Raw genomic sequence first — 23,228 nt, forward strand, 5'->3', positions numbered from 1 at the left:
TTACAGCTGTAGGAACCTGCTGTGTGGTCCACGCTGTGCTTCACCCAAATGGATGCCCTTGTTGTCTAACTCCTGAGGAAGGTCCTATATGGACTGAAACGCTAACGTTGAGTACCCTTCTTTATACTATGATGTCTATGTGAATACAAATACACAGCTTTTTATTTTGCATCAAACAGTCTGGAGAGTGTGTCTTTTTGGTCTTTATATACATGGACTTTGTTTCTTGTAAGGAAAGTTCTGGACATCACCCCAGCGGTTGCATATTTTGTATGGAGTGCGATCTTATTGCATATATATATATTATATATATATATATATATATATATATATATTATATATATATATACACACACACACACACACACACACACACAACTAAGTGCCGGCACTCCACTGCTCTGTGTTTAGCCATACCTCCCAACTGTCACGATTACAGCGGGACAGTCCCGATTTTCGGTTCCTGTCCCGCTGTCCCACCCGCGGCATATGGGAGACCCCCCAATCTTATAGAATAGACGCTGTGCACATGCGCACAGCATCTATTCACGTATGAAAATGAGGTTGCGGCTAATTAGTATAAACCACACCTCATTTGCATACACCCGCCCCCTTTTCGGACGTTCGTGCGGCTTCGCCGCGCGAGTGTCCCTATTTCATCAGCACAGAAGTTGGGAGGTATGGTTTAGCAATGGCACCTGGTGCCTTCCCCGAAAAACCTTTGCAAGGTTTCCAATAGACAGGAATGCAATTGGGTGGCACTCAGATGGCTTGGAAAAAAGGACACCAACCCTGGCGTGCTTCTCTCAATGTTGTAAGAACATCTTTATTCTCATCATCAGGATCCAGAAATGAAGCAATCCTGACATTATATAGCCACAACCCATGTGTAACCAAGGTAGAACGGCTCCGCTCCAGTGTACACCTGGGATGGAGTTATTCACATGTCAGGCACTGCTTCACCATATTATTGAACATTATATAAATACATTTACAAAAAAAGAAAATGGTTATACAAAACAATCACCCAAACAAAATGTAATAATGTACATATAACAAACATCATTTTTTTTTTTTTTAAAAAAATCAATACAAAAAGGTATAGAAAACGCGTAATTACAAAACAAAATCACAGAGTTCACAAAATGTCTTAACTTCAGTGACCCTTGTGGAGAAAGATGAGAGTAGCACTTTAATATATATGGTCCAAAGGTTTATTAGTGCATACGACAAACGATAACCAAATTTTAACATTTTATTTATAAGAATACACTTAAAACCAAATTATAATTTAAGCCAATGGGGGACAATGTATTCAGAGAAAATATCCCCTTTGATTCTAATTGAAGGGGTTTGTAAGCTCTATTGCCCCCTCTGATGCTATAAGGCACATGATCGATAATGCGATATCGAAGGGGAACTAGAGAGTGACGATGCTCTAAGAAGTGATGTCCCACTGGTTGGTCACTGTGGTCTTTTGTTAAAGCTCCCTTGATCGCACTACGATGTAATGCCAAGCGCTCTTTGTAGCGCCTCTCAGTTTTGCCCATGTAGAACTTGCTGCATGGACAAAAAATGAGATAAATGACAATAACATGGTAATATCTTTTAAGTATGTATCTATGGCTTGTACACATGGTTGCAAATAATGGTGGATGTATACTGCCTGGTCTAAACAGACATTTCATCAACTCTGAAGAGATAACAATATCCTCCAATGTCTTGTATGACAATTGAACCCCCTTTGTCCGCTTCTCTTATGTCTTGTTGTGAACCAAAGTTTTTTAACGCCAAACGTTCTTCTTTAGAAAGGTTGGGCCTGCTTGATGCAGTGGCCTCCTGGGTTATTTTGGTCCATCATTCTCGAGACGGTTCAATGTTTGGGGGTCAAAGTTACTAATAGGTCCCAATTTTTGGCATATACTGTGCTCCTGCAATTGTGGCAGCCATAAGAGCAGCTCTAGCCAGTGGTACCAGCGATCAAGCGGTAGCACGCCATTTTGCAGAGGCCAGACATGGCATGGCCACATTACGTTGTGCATGATCGATCATTTCCCTGCCTCCCTTCGGGACAAACAAATGTGCACCTGAAAACAAATGAAACACTGTCAACCCTAATGGGTTGAATGAAGCTGTAAATTTAAGATGTTTCATTCACTGTAGAATACCTACTCTTTGTTGCTCCACGTATTTATTTATTTATTATCAGTTTCTTATATAGCGGACACATATTCCTCAGTGCTTTACAGAGAATATTTGTACACACGGGGCGATATGGCTTCCGATGTTGCAGATAGAGTGAACATTGGAAGCCATATCGCATGCAGATCGCATGCTTTTTTAGGGCTTGCGAGCCCGATGCGCTGCCAATGCGCGCTCCCGTGTGAGCGCAAATCGGCAGTGAAATAGAGAGGGCAGCCAAGACTATATAGTGCAGATCTGCACTATATAGACTAAATTGTCCCTTTGCATGCCGTGCGATGCGAGCCCCGATACGATCTGATCATATACTTCTTCCAGTTACATAAACATGGCTGATTACTGTACATGTATATTTTTATTAGTCATAAAACATTTTTCACGGTTTTTAGTTATTTTTCACGTTTTCTTTGAAACAAATTTTGGAACTTGTTTCCTAGCACGGCGCTAAGATTTCCTGCGTACGGCACCGTAGGGAAATCACATCGCATCGCATGAGCCATTATAACGGCATTCAATGCGATTTTTTAATGTAATTTTTTCTATGCTCACCCCACTATATCGTATCACATTGCATCGCATGTCCCGCAAAATCGCATGCGATTTTATAGGGTGTGCGATGTCATGACATTAGGTATACAATAATATGATTGTATGTCCCAAAAATAGGTTTAACACACACCCCCACTATCCACGCCAGCCCGAAGCGTGGCGAGCGGCAGCAGAATGCGTCCTGCAACCTTTTCTTTCCCCCACTATCCATGTCGGCATGGAGTCTATTCTATAAAGTGTGGCGAGCGTAGCGAGCCACCGAGCCTGAAGCATGGCGAGGGGTCGCGGATTACTTCACATGTATTCCGCGGCCCCTCGCGGGGCTCACCACTCTTCCGGCTCGGTGGCGCGATGCGCTCGCCACACTATATAAAGTCGACTCTACACCAACGTGGATAGTGGGGTAATGAAAAAGTCGGAGGACGCGTTCCGCCGCCGCTCGCCACACTTCGGGGTGGTGTGGATAGTGGGGGGGGGGGGGTGCGTTAAACCTATTTTGGGGACATACAATCATATTATTGTATACCTAATGGCATGGCATCGCACAACCTATAAAATCGCATGCAATTGCATGTGACTTTGCGGCAGATGCGATGGCCCGGGGCAGAGAGAGTAGTGAACAAATTACATAGGAAAATCGCATCGCACATCGCACGGCACTAAAATGGCCCATGCAATGCGATTTTCCTACGCAGAATAGACCACTAAGCAAATTGCTTAGTGTGCGCCGTTCTAGGAAACAAGTACCCAAATTTTTGATTGGGGTTCACTCATAACACAGTTCGAACATATATATAGTGGAGTGTTGATGAGACAGCTATGTGTATGGAGCTACAATTGTTTTAAATTGCACACAATGGACCTTATTCTGGTCCACATGCAACCCGCTGCCCAGGCCGCCCTCCTCATATGCCGCGATCCCCCGCACGGCTGTGAATGGATGATTTGCATAATCATCCATTCACTGCCTTGGGTACGGGCAGGGCTACCGGGGGGGGGGCATATACTAATTACCCGGGCCCAGGCTTGCTGGAGGGGCCCGGCGGGGACCCTGGCCTGACCCCCGCCCCCCATACCTTCTCCCTCCGTCCCTCCCAGGCAGCAGCACACACCTACATCATGTGCTGTGCTGACAGCAGGCTCAGCATGAGCATCTCTCTGACAGTGTGAGAGGTCATGCTGAGTCTGCTGTCAGCACAGCGCATGCTGTAGGTGTGTGCTGCTGCTGCTGAGGTGGGGTGTGTGGCCTAATCATGGGAGGTGGTCATGCCTCCCATGATAAGGGCACACCCCCCAAATTTTACCGGGTCCTGGCATACCTCTCGGCTGCCCTGGGTGCTGGGGAGAAATTATATACATATATATATATATATATATAATGTGTATGTGTGTGCAATGGCGTAACTACAAAATCAGCGCCCCCCTCCTGCAAGAATTTCAGTGGGCAGCCCCCACCCAAACCCCGAAATTTCACCACACCACAGCTCTCCCCCGAAGGAGAGTACTTTGGTACGTGGGGAGTGGGTAGCCCATAAGGGTCGTACACACAGCCCACAAATTTGACCAAACTAATGAAAAACGGAAAATGTGAAAAAAGTGATAAACGTGAGAGGGGTGAAGAGAAATAAATGAGTAAAGAGACCTTAGCTTTAAGGCCGTAGGTGGGGGTGTGAAAAATTGTCCTGCCCCAGCCAAAAGGCCCAGGGCAAGGACGTGCAATGAATACTTAAAGGGAAGTGCGCAGTGCTAGAGCCAAAACATGCTGGGGGGACACCAGTGGACGTTTAAGACACCTCCTAGTTTCTCCGGCGGCACGCTACACCTTGGGCTCTAAGCAGCCGGCCATCAACGTCCGCTCAAGTGTTTCTCCACTCCTACCTAGGGTGTTTTCCAACCCCTGGAATGGGAATGAATAGCAATCTATTTAGTCCTGGCGTTTCTCGCATCCCAAGGTTAAGGTACTAAGCTGGGCTTTTTGCTGCTCTCATTCAAGAGGTTCATAGCCTCTTATGGGGAGTCAATCTACTCAATCCCAGCATTTTCCCGCTCCTTGGGAATGGATTCTAGGCCGGGTTTTCGCTATCTCATCCTTCAGGGCCCACAAACCCCATCAAGAGAGCCATCTACTAGTCCCGATGTTTCTCCCCTCCCGACCAGTGGGGACAGACCATTTTTCCCTCACCTGGCAGGGTGAAGATACTCAGCCGGACTTACATGAGGATCATGAGGTTTCCGGTTCCTCAGCCCATAGGAGCAGATCCTTGGTCCAGCCTTTCTCTATTCTTCTGACAGGGGCTGTCCACAGCCACTGATAAGAACAGATGAGTTTGAAGAAACTCAGGGAGCCCGAGGTGTGCTCCCACCACCACCAGTGCTGTGCCTAAACACGTGCAAAGGGGGCAGCCGTACGAACGTTTGGACCCTCTCCCAAAGGAGAAAGGCCCCATGGTTCCCCTAACCCCCCTCAACCATAAGGCCGAGGAAGGGAAAAAAGGGATCGGTGGGTCCTCTTCGCCGAAGCTCAGAGAGACCCGCGTTTCCTCCACCCCCGGAAGGGTTTTGGACGGTGGGTCCTCCGCACCCGAAGGTTTGGAGAGACCCGCTTAGGCTTCCCTCCGCCTTGCGGCTCGGGGTTGCCCTCGAGGGGACCGGGACTCTCCCCAAAAGGTGAAGAGTCCCAGCCACGTTTGGGGAACGGAAGGCCCGTTAGGGACAGCCGCACTACCCAAATAAAAAAAAACGTGACAAACTAACGAAAAACGTGAAGTGCTCAAAAGTGCAAATCAAAGAAAGAAATAAAAAGAGGCCCTAGCCAGAAGGCCGGGGTGGGGGTGTAAAAAATTGTCCTACCCCATCCAAAAGGACGAGGTAAGGACGTGTAGCCTAACCTAGAGGGAAGTGCGCGGTGCAAGTGCCATTCAGTGCATGGTGCTGGACATCACCAGTGCAAATCAGGCACCCCCGAGTTACCCCGGGGGCACAGTGCAGCCTCGGGCTCCAGGCAGCCGACCAATCAGCGTCCGACCAAGTGTTTCTCCGTCTCACCAGCAGGTACTTTCCAGCCCCTGGCATGGGAATGGGTACTCCACTGGGCTTTTCGAAAGACTCCCTTAGGGGCTGCACCCCCCTCGGAAGAGCAATCTACTCGGTCCCAGTGTTTCTCCGCTCCCAGGGTTAAGATACTAGGCTGAGCTTTTCGCTGTGCCCAGGATGGGGGCCAGCCCCAACCTGGACCAATCTACTCGGTCTCAGCTTTTCTCCGCTCCCTGGGAATGGATACTAGACTGAGCCTTTCGCTGTCTCATCCTTCGGGGGCTACGAACCCCGTCAAGAGAGTCAAACTACTAGGCCCAGTGTTTCTCCCCCCCTCTTACCAGTGGATTTACGGAAACAACACCTCCTACCACTGGCAGAGGTGAAGGTACTCAGCTAGCCCTTTCACTGCTCCCGGGAAAAAACAGAGGGGTCCCACACCCTCCGCCCATCAGAGCAGCTACTCAGTCCAGCCTTTCTCTATTCTCTGCCAGAGGCCAGTCCATACCCAACTGATAAGAACAGATACTACACTTGATCTTAGCCAAAAGGCCAAGAAGCGATAAATGTCCTTATGGTGTAGGGGAAAATAGCATTATCATTGTAAGACTGGCGGATTCCCCTTCACTATAAGGATCTAACATTTATGGGTCCATAAAGACCCTTACGGTGAAGGGAAAATGGTTGTGTCTTTTTACCCTTCATGGTAAGGACATGGTTCTTATGGGGAAGGGTAAATAGGGGACTAAGTAAAAATCAGACCCTGGAACGTCTGGACACTACAAGCTCTGGAATGCAAAGTTTGATCGATGTCCGGCGTCCCGTCCATGGGGATGCCTGTGATAGCTTTCTCCAGGGACATGGGACGATTACAGCCTCCCTGTGTGGTCCGGACCATTCCGGCTTTTGCTACATGCCCGGGCCATACAGACAGGCTTTATTCTCCCCTGCTCCTCTCCCTGGTGACAGGTGTCACAGGCAACTTTTTAAAGAAATTTATGAATGAAACCTGTCCGGTCCAGCGTCCTGTCCATACCTGGTAAATAGACACAACCATGGTCATTGAAACACCTGGTAACAATTCAGTGTCTGGCATGTTCTGATGGCCATCGCTACAGTATCTTGGATCAGGCGTACAAAAAACAGTTTATTCTGAAATCTGAATAAAGGCCCCCATACACTAGGGTGACTTGTCCTAAGGACAAGTCAGCCCCGATTTCCCCTGAGCTTCCCGGGCAGCTCCCCGAGCTTGATAAGTTTTGGCACTTGATGTGCCATTTTTTACATGTGATAAATCGGATGCGATTTATCACATGTAAAAATCTGGGGGGGGGGGCATCAGGAGCAGGCTGGCAGTGGGTACCTGTCCGGGGAGCGGCAGGAGCAGGGACTGGTCCGGGGAGCGGCACAAGGTGAAGCGGCAGGCAGCGGATGGTTGTCGGTACCTGTCTCCCAGACTCCTGACTCCCAGAGTGGGTACCTATCTGGGGAGCGGCAGGAGCAGGGACTGGTCCGGGGAGAGGCACTAGGTGTAGCGGCAGGCAGGGAGCGGGGACCGCGGCGCAGATGCTGAGCAGAGACCGGGGGCACGGCGGGAGAATAGAAGGAAATCCTATTCAAAAGACTGAGTGGCCGCTGATTGGCTGGGAACTCAGCCAATCAGCGGCCGCCCAGTCTTTTGAATAGGATGGTTTCTATTGTCCCGCCACTCTGCGGTCCCCACGGCGAGCGGGAGAATAGAAACCATCCTATTCAAAAGACTGGGCGGCCGCTGATTTACTGAGTTCCCAGCCAATCAGCGGCCGCTCAGTCTTTTGAATAGGATTTCCTTCTATTCTCCCGCCGCGCCCCCGGTCTCTGCTCAGCATCTGCGCCACCGCCCCCGCTCCCTGCCTGCCGCTACACCTTGTGCCTCTCCCCGGACCAGTCCCTGCTCCTGCCGCTCCCCGGACAGGTACCCACTCTGGGAGTCAGGTACCCACAACCATCCGCTGCCTGCCGCTACACCTTGTGCTTCTCCCCGAACAGGTACCCACTGCCAGCCTGCTCCTGATGCTCCCCCAGACGGCTGCACATGATTAATCTTATGTGCAGACCGTCCAACATCTGGATCTGATCCGATGCGCACGGGACCGCGCATCAGATCAGATGTCATACCCTACGCAATTTGGCCAATTTCACCCGATTTCTCGTCCCAATCCTCCAGAATCGGGGCCAAATCGCGTAGTGTATGGGGGCCTTAAGTGAAGCCAACAGAACACACCTGCAGAAACCATGAGAACCCTACACACCACCTCCCTCCCCTAATAATATCTGTAAGAATGAGTAAGCTGCAGAATCTTAACGTATACAACTGCTGAGAAAGTGCCACAAAGACATATAACTGCGTGGTGCGCCCCTGTGCGGTCACCGGCTAAGAGCAGCAGCAGAGGGAACGTTAGCGCCTGAGCTTTGTTTTCCTGCAGGGGGAAGAAGTTAGGAGACGGACGCGACTCAGACCGGAAGCAGCAAAGTCTGTCAGCGCTGCTGGGCAGTTTACGTTGCTGTGTGGATCTGATTGCGTTAGTTTAGGGTGCGGGCACTGAGGGATGGCGGCGGCGGCTTCTAACATTGATCTTGACGCCACACAACATTTAAGGGACATTCTAAAGCTCGACCGTCCTGGAGGTGAGACATCTCTTTTTCTATGGGGACTTGGGAGAACTTGGACACTTGGCAGGGGCTGGCTGTGCAGAGTTAAAGTGTCAGCTCCGCAGTCAGGAGAGTGGTGGGTGAAGTAATAACTATGTGCAATGTGATGTTCGTACAGAGACAGGTAATGGTAACACGGCTGCAGCGAGGTCTACATTACATTGTAGCTGAAGTGATGAGGAATAGAAATTGTTCAGATGGTGGAGGAGGCTTCAGTTCATTTGGAATTTCCCAGGGTAGCAGCTAGTTCCAGCCTGTGGGTGTAGAGGACCAAATGACCGATAGAACATAAGCAAGTTCCGCAGAACACCAGTTACACTCTCCACGCCACTACCGGTTGCCTTTAGTAACTAAGTGGCAGTGTACGCTACTTTTATGCTTCCTCTGTCCTCCTGGGTCATACGGTATGACTAGGGTTGCCACCTCAGGCATCTTCGATACCTGTAGATTCCTCCCCCCTCACCTACCTGCGCGCTGGAGGTGCGCGCGCTCCTGGAAAAGTGGGCGTGGCCTCTTATACAGACCTGTATTGAAGTCCCTATTGCTACATTTAGTAACACATTTCCCCCACTGAAAACTCCTACACAGAGATACCTCATATCCTCCCCTCACCCTGACACCAGTGACAACAACTTCACAGCAACCTCCCCCACCCCCTCACTTCTCTAACATGCATATCTGCCCCAAACACTGACCGTCCACACACACTAATGCCCCCTCCACACTGGCCTCACCTGACAGCACAGACGGCTCTGGCCTGGGACTGATACGCAGTAGCAGCCGGCTTATCGCTACTCTGACGCTCAGTTTGGGAGGAAGCACTGCTGCAGCATCCTAAGCTGTTAGCTGCGCAGTGCTCCTCTGTCCTCTCCCGTGGCCCAGGTTAAATATTTCTGGAGGTAGAGGTAGCTGTGGTGCTGGCAGCAACTCGCAAGTTCTAGAGACGCACTGTGCATGCCCTGTGGCCTTTCTGGTACTCACGCTCCGCCGGATCCACCCTCCCTACGCCCCTGACAGTGTGCAAACTCAGTTGGGAGGCTGACTGTGGAGGTTTTCAAAGTCAACCAGATTCCGGGAGAATCCTGGAAACTGGGAGACTGCAAAAATGTGGGTTGCCACCATTTGAGGGAGAATCCAGGAGAGGTGGCAACCCTATAGTATGACCCATCAGCTGGAACATTTCCTGAAGAGGATGTATATCCAACCAATTGTAAACTTTATAAAGTGTCACTTCCACTTCCTGTACGTCAGGACTATGGGGATTTGTATAGCGCTTAGATCTCCTTTGCATGGTCCATGTCACCTGTTGGGACTAGTAATCCATTGCGAGCGAAGCAGGTTTGATGCATTTATTTATAAACAGTTTCTAATATAGCGCAGCATATTTTGTTGCGCTTTACTAAAGGAGACAGTGATGCACCAAACTGGGTATTTACAGACCGTTAAATGTATGTGAGCCCTGCTCGTAAGCTTACAATCTATAGGATGTTCTTGTCTGTAACATCAGTGTGCTCATAAAGTTTGGATATACACGATTAGTTAAATTCTGCCAATTTGATAAGCTTTCCAATTCGAAATCTGGGGTGTTCAATGCAAAATGCCAGTTTTATTAGGAGGGAGATGCTGAACATCATTTACAGTGAGTGGGCACATTTGACTTAAGTAAGCTTTGAGGGAAACACCAGAATGGGGAATTTTGTTGTTGTTGAAATGTATTTGACTATAAAATGGATGGTGATGGTGATGGTAATGGAGCGATTCTGTGCTCTTTTCTAATGGGGCCTACACAGGTAGCAATTTAGCGGCATCTCACAAGACCGCTTAGAAAATGCCCATACATCGCTCTGTGTGTAGGTGCATAATAGGGATGGCCATGGTTGCCTTTGCCATCAATGGTTGCCATCGATGGCAAAAGTGCAACTGGCCATCGATAATGTATAACTATTCAATGGATGACCATCGATGTTTTTGTATATCACATGAATTGCTACTTACCAAAGTTATATATTGCATTGAATCGATGCAATATATAGTGATAAGTATAAATTTTATATAATGTACATGACTACCCCCCACCCCCCTATGTCTTATTGCGGCAATAAGACATGGGGGGGGGGGTAGTCATGTACATTATGTAAAATTAATGAATACTTATCACTATATATCGATTCAATGCAACCTTTGTTTGTCTCGGCCAATAGGAATCCTCTGTTTGACTATATCAAATTGCTGCCAGAAGCGTTGTCCTACACATCTGAGACCGCCTGAGTCGCTCCCCACCTGCATGCTACTCCATAGAGATTTTGAGTGAGCGCTGAGGCTCGGGCTGAGGGCTGTTAGCATTGATGTGTAACGGCGCCTGACTCCCTGCACAATGCTTACAGCACACACGTTTCCCTATGCTGCACCTTACATAATTGGATTGCCAGCTAGCTAGCGCAGCGCTATTGTTCTCCTCTCTGACAGCTGGCTGGACCACATTGAGCTGGCAGGACTGTATATCGCTGCTGCACGCTAGCACCTCCCTGCCCCGTGCAGAGGCTGACTCTGCTCACCCGAGCACATCCACCCGCCCCAACTGACTCCAGTCATCTAAGCACGTCGCACCCGCAACAATCCCCACCTTCGCAGACTGCCTTTGTCTGAGCTCAACCCTCCCGCACACCACCCTTGGCGCCTGCTGACTCCGATCAGGCTGCCTTGTTTGGGGCATCGGCCGTGGCACCTCAGGGAGCCGCGGCGCACATTTTGGGAACTGCTCTAGGAGGATGATTAGCATAGGTGTACTATAAATTCTATCCAAAATTGAGTGCATTTTGTAACCAGAATACTTATACATAAGTGCATAATTCATATGTTCCTGTAATTCTCCCAACTTTTTACAGCGCACTGAACATAGAATCTTAAAACACTTATTTTGGTACTTGTGTAGTTTCATGGCGCCGTGCGTCTGAGTCCCCTTGCGGGGCACGCTTCGCTCGCCCATGCTGCGGGCTCGGTGGCTCGCCACGCTATTTAAAATCAACTCCATGCCAACATGGATAGTGGAGGTATGAACTATCCATGTTGGCATGGAGTTAAGTTACTTTTTTTAACATAGTTTGTGGCGAGCGTAGAACCCGGAAGTAGCCTGGCGCCGTGAAACTACACAAGTACCCTTATTTTATTATTTATTAATAGGTTCTTGTATAGCGCAGCAAAGTCCATTGAGCTTTACAAATGGAATGGGTGATTAAACAAAGTGAAAGGTTCCAGACAGTCAAAAAGTTAGGCAGGCACTGCGAACGTTGGTCGCAAGATGAAGCAAATACAATAATGTTAGACTTGATATTTGCCAAATTCAAGTCTATAGTGAAATAGGCATTAGAGTCATTCCATATCAAATCAACTAAAAAAAAAAAACATAAACATTTTACTGACGCTTTCCAATTTTTATGAAATTTGGTGTTACCAGTAAGTTGGGGGAAAAAAACTAATATACACCAAATTTCAACATCATAAGTTGGATATTTTTGGAGGTGGAGCTATTTAAATGAGCAAATTTATGCCACGGGGGTCTTTTCGTTTGCCTTTAACTTGAGTGTGATTTTGAAGCTTATGACTAGATCTTAATTTAGTAAGGTAGTACTTAAAAAAGGTTTAACAACCTTTGACCATGACCTAAATTTTTTTAAAGGATATATTTTTTTATAAATTATTTATCTTTTTTTTTTTTAATTTTTATGAGTTCTCCCATATTTCATTTAAACATGTACCAAATTTCAATTTTGGACTTTCATGGGACAATGAGATAACAGTAATTTACTGACAAGCAGGCAGCTAAATTATACACAACTCTCACTTGTAGACAGTGTATTATAAAGTTTTGAAAAACAGCAATATAACCTTAATATATATATATATAAGACCAGGTTTTGTTCATGCTTTCCATTGGTTTAGTTGTGAAGTTGCAGACAGTTTCTCTTTCTGTCATGTGTACACACGGCCTGTTGTAGGCATTGTGTCTACTGTTGTTAGTATATCACAACAATGAACCAGAAGAATGTTGGTATTCCCTGGGTATATGTATGCTGGTCCTTGTGGGTGGAGAAAGCTGACCTTGAGTAATTCGTACTTTTCATCTATGTCAAGAACACATGTTACCCACCACTCTGCAGCATACAAACAAGTGACAAATCCTTTAATGTCTTTAAATTCTACGTCGTCCTAAAAAATTGAGGTCAAAGGTTATTAAGCTTTTTTTAGTACTACCATACTAAATTAATTGAAGTGAAAAGATCTGGTCATAAACTTCAAAATTACACTAATTTCTCTCCCTGTTTAGAACTCAAGTTACAGGCAAACAATAAGACCCCCTGCGGCAGTACATTTGCTTATTTTGTTAATTTGTTAAATGGCTCCACCTCCAAAAATATCCAACCTATGATGTTGAAGTTTGGTGTGAATTAGTTTCTCCTCAGACAAGCAGAGCAAATTTCCTTGAAATCGGTGATGGTCAGGAAAATGGCTGTGTTGATTTGATGTGGAATGACCCATTAATATACAAGGATAGGTGTTATCTGTTATGTAATGGTTCATTAGTTTGCAAGCTTTCTTGGTGGGCCATATGATACGGTGACCCTGCAATGATGGTCAGGAGGAGGATAAATGTAAAATACATTTGGACTGTACAGCGGGGTTGCAACTGGTTAGGAAAGGTTTCTAAAGTTATGTGTGTGGTTCTGGAATTTGACGAGCTTTTCTTAAGAGTTGAATGTTTCAGGGGACGCATAAAGATTTGGAGACTAGAGGAGACTCAGTGTGTGTGGGGGGGCATTCCACAGAGTAGGTGCTGCATAAAGGAGGGCCTGTAATCATAAATGGAAGCTAATAATACATGTATATAAGAGATGTAAAACTTTTGAAGAGCCGTGGTTACTTGTTAAGGCTCTTAGCACCAACTCCTGACTACCCCTTGCTTCGACATGCTGCATTGGTAGCTGGCAGGGGACAGATGCTGGGATTGTACCAGGACAGTCGGAGAACGGGGCTATTTGTGTCTTATTCCTGTTGGTCGCAAGATGAAGCAAATACGATGATGTTTATTTGACAAATACAGTCCTTAAAAGGACACGCGACTGTCACCAGTGACACAACATACAAAGGTCATACACCTTAAGATGTCAAAGCATATGTACACTTTTCAGGCCCTCAGTTGGCCTTTTATCGCAACCCAACACACAAAACCGCAGGGGTCATTCCAACCTGTTCTCCCTAACCAACTTATGTGCATGAGCTGCGCATGCCTTGGGCACATGCACGTGTTCCCTATGGACTGGGGGGAGTGGTTACTCCTCTGGGCCTCAGCCCAGGTGTCAGGTTGTCTGGGGTGGGGGAAAGATTCCCACCAAAACCATTTCCAGGAATCGGCTTGAAGCAATCTACAGAGATTGATAATAACCAAGGTCACTGAGCAGAGTTACCTAGCTGCAGGAGGTGGTCAGGGGGTCACCACTGTGTTCCCCCTAGACCACCAGGAAACCAGTAAGTTCAGGTTGTCTTTAAAAATACATTTAAAATACTTTTACACATGTTTTGTGCCTGCTGCCCTGCACCAGGTTTTAACCTAACCTAACCCTACTGGGGCTTTTCCCTTGTTGCAGTGTAGTATGCATAGGGTTAATAGTGCTGGGGTGGCCTAGAGGCACAGGAAGCCCGCTAGCCCAGCTCTCCTTTATGTGCTACTCCATTGGGTTGGTTAACCTTTTGATGCCTCACCACAGTGGTCTGTGGTGCGTCTATTCTCCGTCTGGCAGTCTTCTCCTTCCTTCAGCCACCAGAGGTTATGCAGCCTTGCTGCTCCCCTCTACCTCTAGTGCGTCTGGGTTGAGCTGTCCACCGCAGCCTCCAGAAGTGGTCCAGTGCTGTGGCACATTACTCAGCCTGGCATCGCCTCCCAGAAGCTAACTCTCCCGGTGCCTCACATCAGCAGCTCCCGGCATTCCATTTTATCCTGTGTGCCGGGCCACAAAAGCATTGGAAAGTGTTGATATTAAAAGCTTTAAATGTATTAATTTTAAGCACAGTATGATGGGGGGGGGGTGTTAACAAACACTGCTTGGTGAATGAATATTTTGATTTATGAGTCCATGAGGCCTTCTTTCGGTCTACACTAGTTTACCGATGTTGAAACAGGAAAAAAAGTTTGTCTATAGTACTACACTGCTTGTACTAATTACAAATACGACATTCCTATTTTGTTTATGTTGACTTATATTTTGATTATAGCGGTCCTTTTATAGTGAAGTTATTCACATTTCTGTATTTACAAAAAAATCTGGAAGGGTATATTTACCCTGAATATAACAAGGATTTAGTGTTCATTCTAGCACCCGCTAACTTTGAAACTCCATGCAGTTCCTCTTCCCTGCTTGGAGTGTCGCTGTCTGCTGTTGTGCTTCTAGTACAGTGTGTTCTGTATATCAGCACTGATATGCAAACCAGACATGTGCTAGAAACACCACAGCAGACAGCGACACCCCAGGCAGGGAAGAGGAACTGCATTGATTTTCAAAGATAGCGGGTGCCTGAATGAACACTAGGATTCATTTCCATGACATTTGCTGTTTTACATAATCTACTCTCTTGTGCGTCTCCTTGGGCACCAGTAGAGAGAAGTCCACCAAAGGAATAGTTGATAGTTAGAAAATGTAGATATACCTTTTATTAGTATATATTTCCAACAGGCCGTTTGCAACAAGATTAGTTCGAATTGACATTCAACCTATTCAATGTCGGGATAGTATTTCTGAATAGATTCCGACTATGAAAGTCCGTGGATCGGCCAAAAATTCTCGTGGATTCAACAATCCAGTGGCCATTTTCAGCACTACAGATTCGACGATAAACAAAGTCGAATCTGCAGAGGTGAGTCCCGACTGAAAATGTCAGGGATTGAATACTGTTGACCGATATTTACTCCTGTCGGAAATATCGGCCAAGATTAATACTTCCCTATCACATACTAATATGTATCAAGCGTGGCCCACTCGTGGACAGCCTTTAGCTGTTGTTTAACTACAATTCCCAGCATGCATTTTTACAATTTAGCTATTTTTGAAATGCTAGAACTGTGGCAAAACATGCTGGGCTGTGTAGTTTCCCAACGTCTCCACTATATTGTGACGTTATCGACTTACTCTTTATTTTATTTTTCCTCCAGATCCTGTAAGTGAAAGCCAGCAAAAGTCAAGTTCTTTCAATGGTGACTTGAATGGATTTCTTGCCACCGATCCTGCTGTGTCTGGGGATGCTGGTAGTGGTGATGGCACTTTGTTGGACTCAAGTCTCCGAAATTCTAATATGGTTCCCTTCTCGGAAAGACAAGTCGTGTAAGTAGTTATTTTACTGTGACTTCAAATATCTTGAAGGTGCAGTCTCTGTTTTATGTTAAGTGTATTTTGATAAATGATGTTAAATCCTTTTTATTACAATTTCTTTCTAGCTGCCTCTCTGGAGGGGACTCCTCTTATTGCATTGAGATTACAGGGAAAGATGTTGAAATTGTGGCCAGTAATGATTCTAATATCAACAGTAAAGCTAGAGGAAGCAACAAGGTAAGAGATTTTCACCGTGTTACGGTAATGGCCACCCACACTGTCAAAGTTTTATAAGTTTAAATTCCTAAAAAAAATTACAAGTATTTGTTTTTTTATCTATCAAGTCTCGATAAAGGGTGTGCAAGCCCGAAACGTTGACACAACAGTAATCAGTCTCTCTCGTTCTCGCATTGACCCTTGTTAAAAATGAGTGTTAGAATTCTTAGCACACTTCATAATTTGTCACCTTTATTATGAGTTGGAGAGATCTGGAAAAATAGACATTCGGGATAGGAAAATACAATGTACCCTCTTGGTATAATTGTCCTATTGTTATTATACCCCATTTACCCCATTCTTCATGCAACTTTAGCCAAGACAATTCTCCAAACTCTTTAATGCCCCTCTTGGTATAATTGTCCTATTGTTATTATACCCCATTTACCCCATTCTTCATGCAACTTTAGCCAAGACAATTCTCCAAACTCTTTAATGCCATCTAATGGCGAATCTGGATCCCAACCCACCCCAGGAAAAAAAAAACTATCAGTAACCCATTCAGCTAAGTGAGCCAATTGACCTGCTAGGTAGTACAGCTTAAACATGGGAAGAGCCAAGCCTCCAGAAGTGCGCATATGTGTCGGCGTATTCAATTTAATCCGCACTCTGCGACTAGACCAAATGACGGAAGGCAGAAAACCATCTATACGTTTAAAAATCTTGTGCGGCACATAAGTCGGAGAATGATATAGAGCAGCTGAGGCTGAGCATTCATTTGATGACGTTGACCCTGCCAGTAACTGAGGGAGTTTCCCTCCACACCATTATAAGAGAGCGCAAGTATTCCAGCTGAGGCATGACATTGAGGTCCACATACTGAGATGGGATATTGGAAACCCAGACACCCAAGTATTTAAACGAATCAACCCACCGCAGCAGGAGAGGAATGAGCGAGCGGAGTGGACCGGAACCAATATAAATAGACATTCTTGATGTAATCCAAATGTGTGGTACGGTATATGCTATTATCTCAGACCTGCTTCCATATAGATTACACTAGCTAAACCCGATCAAAGCAAAAGCTTCGAAAGCTAGTCCTCTACCTTGTGATTGCCTTTGTGTTTCTGCAGGTGTGAAAGAAAAAAATGTGGCTTCGCTCGTTGCCAGCAGATGGCAGTGTTCCGGTTACACATATAGATATAGCTATAGAAAGAGAGAGATAAATCTGATGTGGCTCATTGGCCTGTTCCAATAACATGACGACTATGCAGGATATCAAACTAGTAACAATCTGCTTCTGAAATGAAGAATGATGTAACCGAGTTATGTTTGTTATATAGGGTTTTATTATGATGGTCAGCAGTGGGGATGTGTATCCTACGTGTCTTACATCAATACTTAGCTTGTAGTCAGAAAATATGCTGTATTCTTAAATACGAGAAGCTGTAGCAATATATATTGTAACAATTACTGCTCTTATAGATTGAAGTCTAAAGTATCTAGAATTATTATGATATGAATCTGAGTGGCTGGTGCTGTAATTCAGCTTCACAGGCTGCTATTAAGTCATATGACAGAGCTGCAGAACGTGCCTGGCATCCTTCATGTCAGATGGGCATAACAAACCTGAAGTCCTTAATGCAGGGGTGTCCAAACTTTTTGCGATGAGGGCCAGATTTGGTGAGGTGAAATCGTGTGGGGGCCGACCATTCAGCCTGACATTCTTTGAACCATTACTCACATCAGAATGGTCCCCCACTCTGCCCCCATTCACTCTGTTCCCCAGCCTGCCCCTTCACTGTATATTCCCCAGTCTGCCCCCCCTTCTCTGTATTTCCCCCAGCCTGCCCCCATTCACTGTGTGTCCCCAAGCCTGCCCCTCCTTCACTGTATGTCCCCAAGCCTGCCCCTCCTTCACTGTATTTCCCCCAATCTGCCCTCATTCACTGTATGTCCGCCACTCTGCCCCCATTGACTGTCTCCCTGCCTGCCGCCTCCCTTTTCTTTGTTATCCAGCTTCTTGTGTGAGCCAGAGGAAGGAGAGGCAAAGCAGGCACTGCAAGGACAGGAGATGCTTGGGCTCCCGCTGCCGCCCTCCTCCACTCTACATTTCAAAGGAGCAAGCTTCCCCTTTGCTGCCCTCCCCGCACACTGCTGTCACTGTGATTGCGGAGGAGGGTGATATACGATTGTAGCAGCAGGGGTTGAAAGCATACTCACCCAAAAGACGCCAAACACATATAACTGTGGTGGCCAGCACCTCCTCACTGCTGCACTAAAGGTGGGGACCCGCGCTCGCTGGGTACCCACCTTTAGCGGCCTGTGCTGTGCGTCCCGCATCTGATGCTCTGCCAGCTTCAGGCTGGGGGCTGCGGGCCACTTGAAGTGACAGCACAGGCCTCAATTGGCCCCCGGGCCGGACTTTGACATGCCTGCCTTAATGTATTCTCAACAAGGGTAGTATTGACCTCATGGGGTGACGAAGGCTCAGGTGTCAGAACATTTGTGTTGCACCATCTTGGTTTTCTGTGCTTTAAATTGGATGTCAAGTTCTGCATGAGATTTTTTTTTTTTTGTATGATGCAAATATTAACACAGTGTTCTTTGTCGTGCAGGTCACAATTCAACCTGTAGCAAAATATGACTGGGAACAGAAATACTACAATGGCAATTTGATAGCCGTTTCTAATGCTTATCTTGCATATGCTACTAGAGGTATGATTGACTTATTTCTGCACAGACGGGATTACTGTTACTAATGGAGGGTGGCCGGTCAAATATGGTGAAATATAGGCACATCAGTGAGCTGTGGTAACCAAGCTGTGAGGAGTAAAATAAATGACATAATGGGCTTTGCTGGAAGCAGGCACAAAATGTATCACTTGCTCAGGGGCAGGAGAAACAAAATTGCTTATAAGTGTAATTTTTTTGCTATCACAAAAAATCTTAACTTTGATTCATGTGTGTTTATACAAAATAAATAAATAATTGAATTGCCGAATGGCTACCAGGGAAAACTTGTTACCCAGCTTCTTGTGGGTAACAGACTGGAATAATTGAATTCCACACATAATCTTTGAATAAGCGGTTGTCGTTATCTGAGATTTGGTTGATCAAAGTAATGACAGGACTCCTTTTTGTTTTACTAATTTTACCAGGTTCGAATGGGTCAGCTATGATTCGTGTCCTAAGCGTCACAACCGCAGAACGGATTCTGCTGAAAGGTATTACAGGTAGTGTTTCAGACTTGGCATTTGCTCACCTCAACTCAAACCAACTAGCATGTCTGGATGAAGCCGGAAGCCTCTTTGTGTGGCGACTGACCATGGACGATGGAAAAATACAGTATCCTTTTCTCGAAGGTTAACCCTCAATCGCTCTGATTGGTGCTTGTATTAATATTGACCTTTTGCAATTCAAACAGACTGGTTTAAATGTTTAATTGTCATTTTTTGTTATTATTCAAAAATGGTCTACATTCAATGTTGAATAATGTTAATGTTCTTATGTTAAAGTGTCTCACCATTGGATCTGCTACAAGCGCTAGGGCTGTTGAGCCTAACTAGACGTTGGACCTGAAAGGGTTAAAAAAAATAATTAAAAAAATGTATGTAAATTTTTTTTTTAATAACCACGACCTTTAGTACCCTTCAGAAGATCCCCCTGGCATCATTATTTATTTTATTTACATTATTTGTACTGGGCATAGCTCAGACTGTGGCGCGCATGTGGCACACACTTCCAATGTCCACAACTGATAAACCTACTACAGGCAAAAGGCATCAGGCAGGCACAAGAATAAAATCTGCTCTTCTCAGCGACTGCGTCAGGTGCTGGAAACACATAATGCCTCCGGTGTAAACAAGCCGCTGGCCCGCCAAGCTGAAGTAGCCAAGCGCACAACTTTCGGAGCTCATGAAGGGTGGCGGTGTAATGCGTTCCTGCATGTCACCATAAAGTACCATAGGCGGAGTCATGCTGATAAGCAATCAATAGCTTGTTATTTAGGGGGGTATGCAATCCCGGGTCACGGCTGTTGATTTGTCCCGACAGCCCTGATCCCGGCCCGTTTGCGGTTTGCCCGACAGCAAATCAGCAGGTGGGATTCAGTTAGGGTTGTGCAGGCTGTCCCACTATGACAAGTGTATCTCCTCATTAAGGCCTGAGGGGGTCAATGTATCAAAGGTGTAAATCACTTCACCATCCTTCTGCAGTAATTCCAGGTGAAGGGTCTGCTCCCCTATTAAGGGGTTTTAATTTGACAGTGTGGCATAAACCTAAAGTCTATGGTAATCGAGGAGCGATGCATGACATCCATTTCTACAACATCCTAATTGTTTTTATATATAGTTTCTGATGAGGACAAATAATTACATAAACTATATATTTGCTTTCACATAACCTCCTTTGTTGTCATCTATATTTGAAGTCAGTTTTAGGTTGTGTATAAGTGTCACATAGTAGCAGAAACTGGCAATTAATGCAGAAGCCTCCGCACTTAAATGCGCCACTGTTGAGATTTAGCTATCCAGACTACTTGGACGGGACAAATATCAGAGAATGTCCCCAGATCCTTCAGGTGCTACTACGTTTATATGCAAACAAAGGTTTATTTAGACAATTCTCAGACATTACCGGATCTGTTTCAAGAATATGCCGGCGTGTGAGCACCAAGTCTCTCAATGTTGCAGAAGAGAAAAGCGAATAGAAAAATCCTCTGGTCAATTCAAGTGTCCCCACTTTGTTTTAGATAGAATGGGGTTCTTAGATGGCCCCAGGTTATGCAAACCTGTAAATGCATGTTTAAGAGACATTTATTTTTAATAATAAATTAAAATAATTATTTGTAATAGACTTTTTTTTTCTACGTTTATCTCATGTTATTAGTTGAAATATATACATATTTATTTTTAGCTGATACACCGGATTTGTTTATGGAATATTTGAAACGGTGACGGGAGAAGGCATGTTGGGGTACACTGACATCATCAGCATCACTCCTCCCCCGATCGCCATGGAAACTATAAACAAGTGGACGCTCAATTCCTGAACACCGAGCACGAATCCAAAGGTGCATTTAAAACCGTACAAAAAAATGCAGCACAGAATGAACATATCACAACCATAACAATTGTTAATTGTAAATACAATAATCTGCAAAAAACTTTAGTAAATATCATGAAGGTTGGACAGGTCTAACGACACGGAACAATCAAAACAAGATTCTCAATGCAAACTGAACGTCAAATCGGAATTCCTGCAGCATAATAATAATATTTCATTCTAACTCTACATACTCTATAAGAACCGTGCAGGCCAGCAGCTTGGTGCCAGTGTATTTAAATGCTGGATCCATTTGTCCTCACATCTCATTAAATGTAATGGATGATTACCACATCTAATACTGCTGGGTATATGATCACTAATGATGTATTGGAGCATTTGGTTTTGTGTGTTTTGCTTCATGGACTACTAGTGATAGGAACTCACAAGCTGTATCTGGTGCCTCCAATACTCCATTCTCTTCAGGGGTACGCACCCAACAAGGGGTTTAAATGCTGTTGTACTGTTTTATGCACCTGTGGACTCCAGCCCGGTGTTCGGGAATGGAGTGTCCACTTGTTTATAATTTCCATGGCGATCGGGGTTGGAGTGTGTAATGCTGCCTGGCGGCGCCGGCTGATGCCGATGACATACTGCGAAATGCCGCCGTTGGACAGCACATTTTGTTGGTATGCTTATGTTTCATGTACAAATTATGTGGTATGTCCTGATGAAGCGTCCATATTAATGCCTCAAAACATTGACCTACATGGCCGCCTGGGTGTGGATTATTGTGCCATCAGCATTGTGTGTGTGTGTTGCTGTATATATATCTCTATATACAGTATATCTTTACCAGCCGGTTTTCAAGCAACCTTTCAATGCTTTAATATAACACCATTTTCATCAGGCATATGCCTGATGAAAATGGAGTGCTGCACGGATGGAGTCCTATGTATGTATGTATGTATGTATATGTTAATTATAGACCAGTGGTTCCCAAACTCAGTCCTAAAGTACCCCCAACTGTGCACATTTTTAAGGCCTCACAATGGCCCTTATTCAAATCTGAGCGCATTACAAATTTGTTCTCAAAATGGACAAAACCATGTGCACTGCAGGTGGGGCAGATGTAACATGGGCAGAGAGAGTTAAATTTGGGTGGGGTGTGTTAAAAATGAAATGTAAATTGCAGTGTAAAAATAAGGTAGCCAGTATTTACCCTGCACAGAAACACAATAATTCACACACATCGAACTCTCTCTGCACATGTTACATCTGCCCCACCTGCAGTGCACATGATTTTGTCAATTTTAAGAACAATTTTGTACTGTGATCAGATCTGAATAAGGGCCAATTTCACTATTGAAATTATTCGCTCCACCTGCGGATCTTTTAATTTGTGTCTGGGAGAACACCTGCACCTGACGCGTCACCTGGGACGCGGGCACTGTTGTGGACTGCTATTGAGGACCACTAATTTTAGAATAAATCTATGACTCATGTTTAGGTACAGAGGTTATTGATCTCGTTAAATCTGACTTCAGAGTAATAGGTTAATATTTACACATTATTCTTAACATGACACCTAGAGATGAGATTGTTGTTCACGTACAAAGACCAGACCACAGTCAGTTAAGTAGTCTACGTAGAATTATCTGGTGTCCCTATATTCCTGAGGAAAATGAGGATAATTCTTTAGAGGATTCAAGCCAGACTCTTGCTTTATTGCATGAAGATCGGGTAAGATTCACTTTCTTATCACTTAATATTCACTGAGTTTCTCTGAAAAGTTATACACTATCCTTCATGTATTTACAGTGTATTCACCAGTACATTATATACACTGCATACCATATTATTTTATGCTGAAGTGGCTGTTTTATTATATTGTGTAATAAGCTTGGATACACACCTACAGATTTATCTGTCCATTCAGTCTGGGTATGGGTAATTGGATCGACCACTGAAAGTCGACAGACCTTATTTATACACCTGAAATAACATGGCTAAAGATTTTTCTGTCCAATCTATTTGGTGGAAATAAAAATCTGGTAATGTACAATATGGGAGCATATGAGAACACTGGAAATCAAACAATGGTCATTCAGACAAATTGGGTAAATCCATTTT

The 23,228-nt window shown here is 45.2% G+C and overlaps 1 protein-coding gene and 1 pseudogene across 2 annotated transcripts in view; one reads left to right on the forward strand and one right to left on the reverse strand.

Moving 5' to 3' along the window:
- Positions 1-6,211: 6,211 nt before the first annotated feature.
- LOC146046471 (U2 spliceosomal RNA) lies at positions 6,212-6,348 on the reverse strand (annotated as a pseudogene).
- Positions 6,349-8,202: 1,854 nt separating this feature from the next.
- Positions 8,203-23,228, forward strand: part of EDC4 (enhancer of mRNA decapping 4) — a 77,251-nt gene continuing 62,225 nt past the window's right edge. For both annotated transcript variants that reach the window (XM_083164879.1, XM_083164878.1), the window contains exons 1-6: positions 8,203-8,451; positions 15,677-15,845; positions 15,959-16,070; positions 18,668-18,767; positions 19,211-19,397; positions 22,688-22,838. In XM_083164879.1, the coding sequence (XP_083021005.1) occupies positions 8,373-8,451; positions 15,677-15,845; positions 15,959-16,070; positions 18,668-18,767; positions 19,211-19,397; positions 22,688-22,838 (798 nt within the window). In that variant the 5' untranslated portion in view covers positions 8,203-8,372. The remainder of the gene's footprint in view (positions 8,452-15,676; positions 15,846-15,958; positions 16,071-18,667; positions 18,768-19,210; positions 19,398-22,687; positions 22,839-23,228) is intronic.

This window comes from Crinia signifera, chromosome 11, assembly GCF_055691185.1.
Source record: "Crinia signifera chromosome 11, ASM5569118v1, whole genome shotgun sequence".
NCBI lineage: Eukaryota > Metazoa > Chordata > Amphibia > Anura > Myobatrachidae > Crinia > Crinia signifera.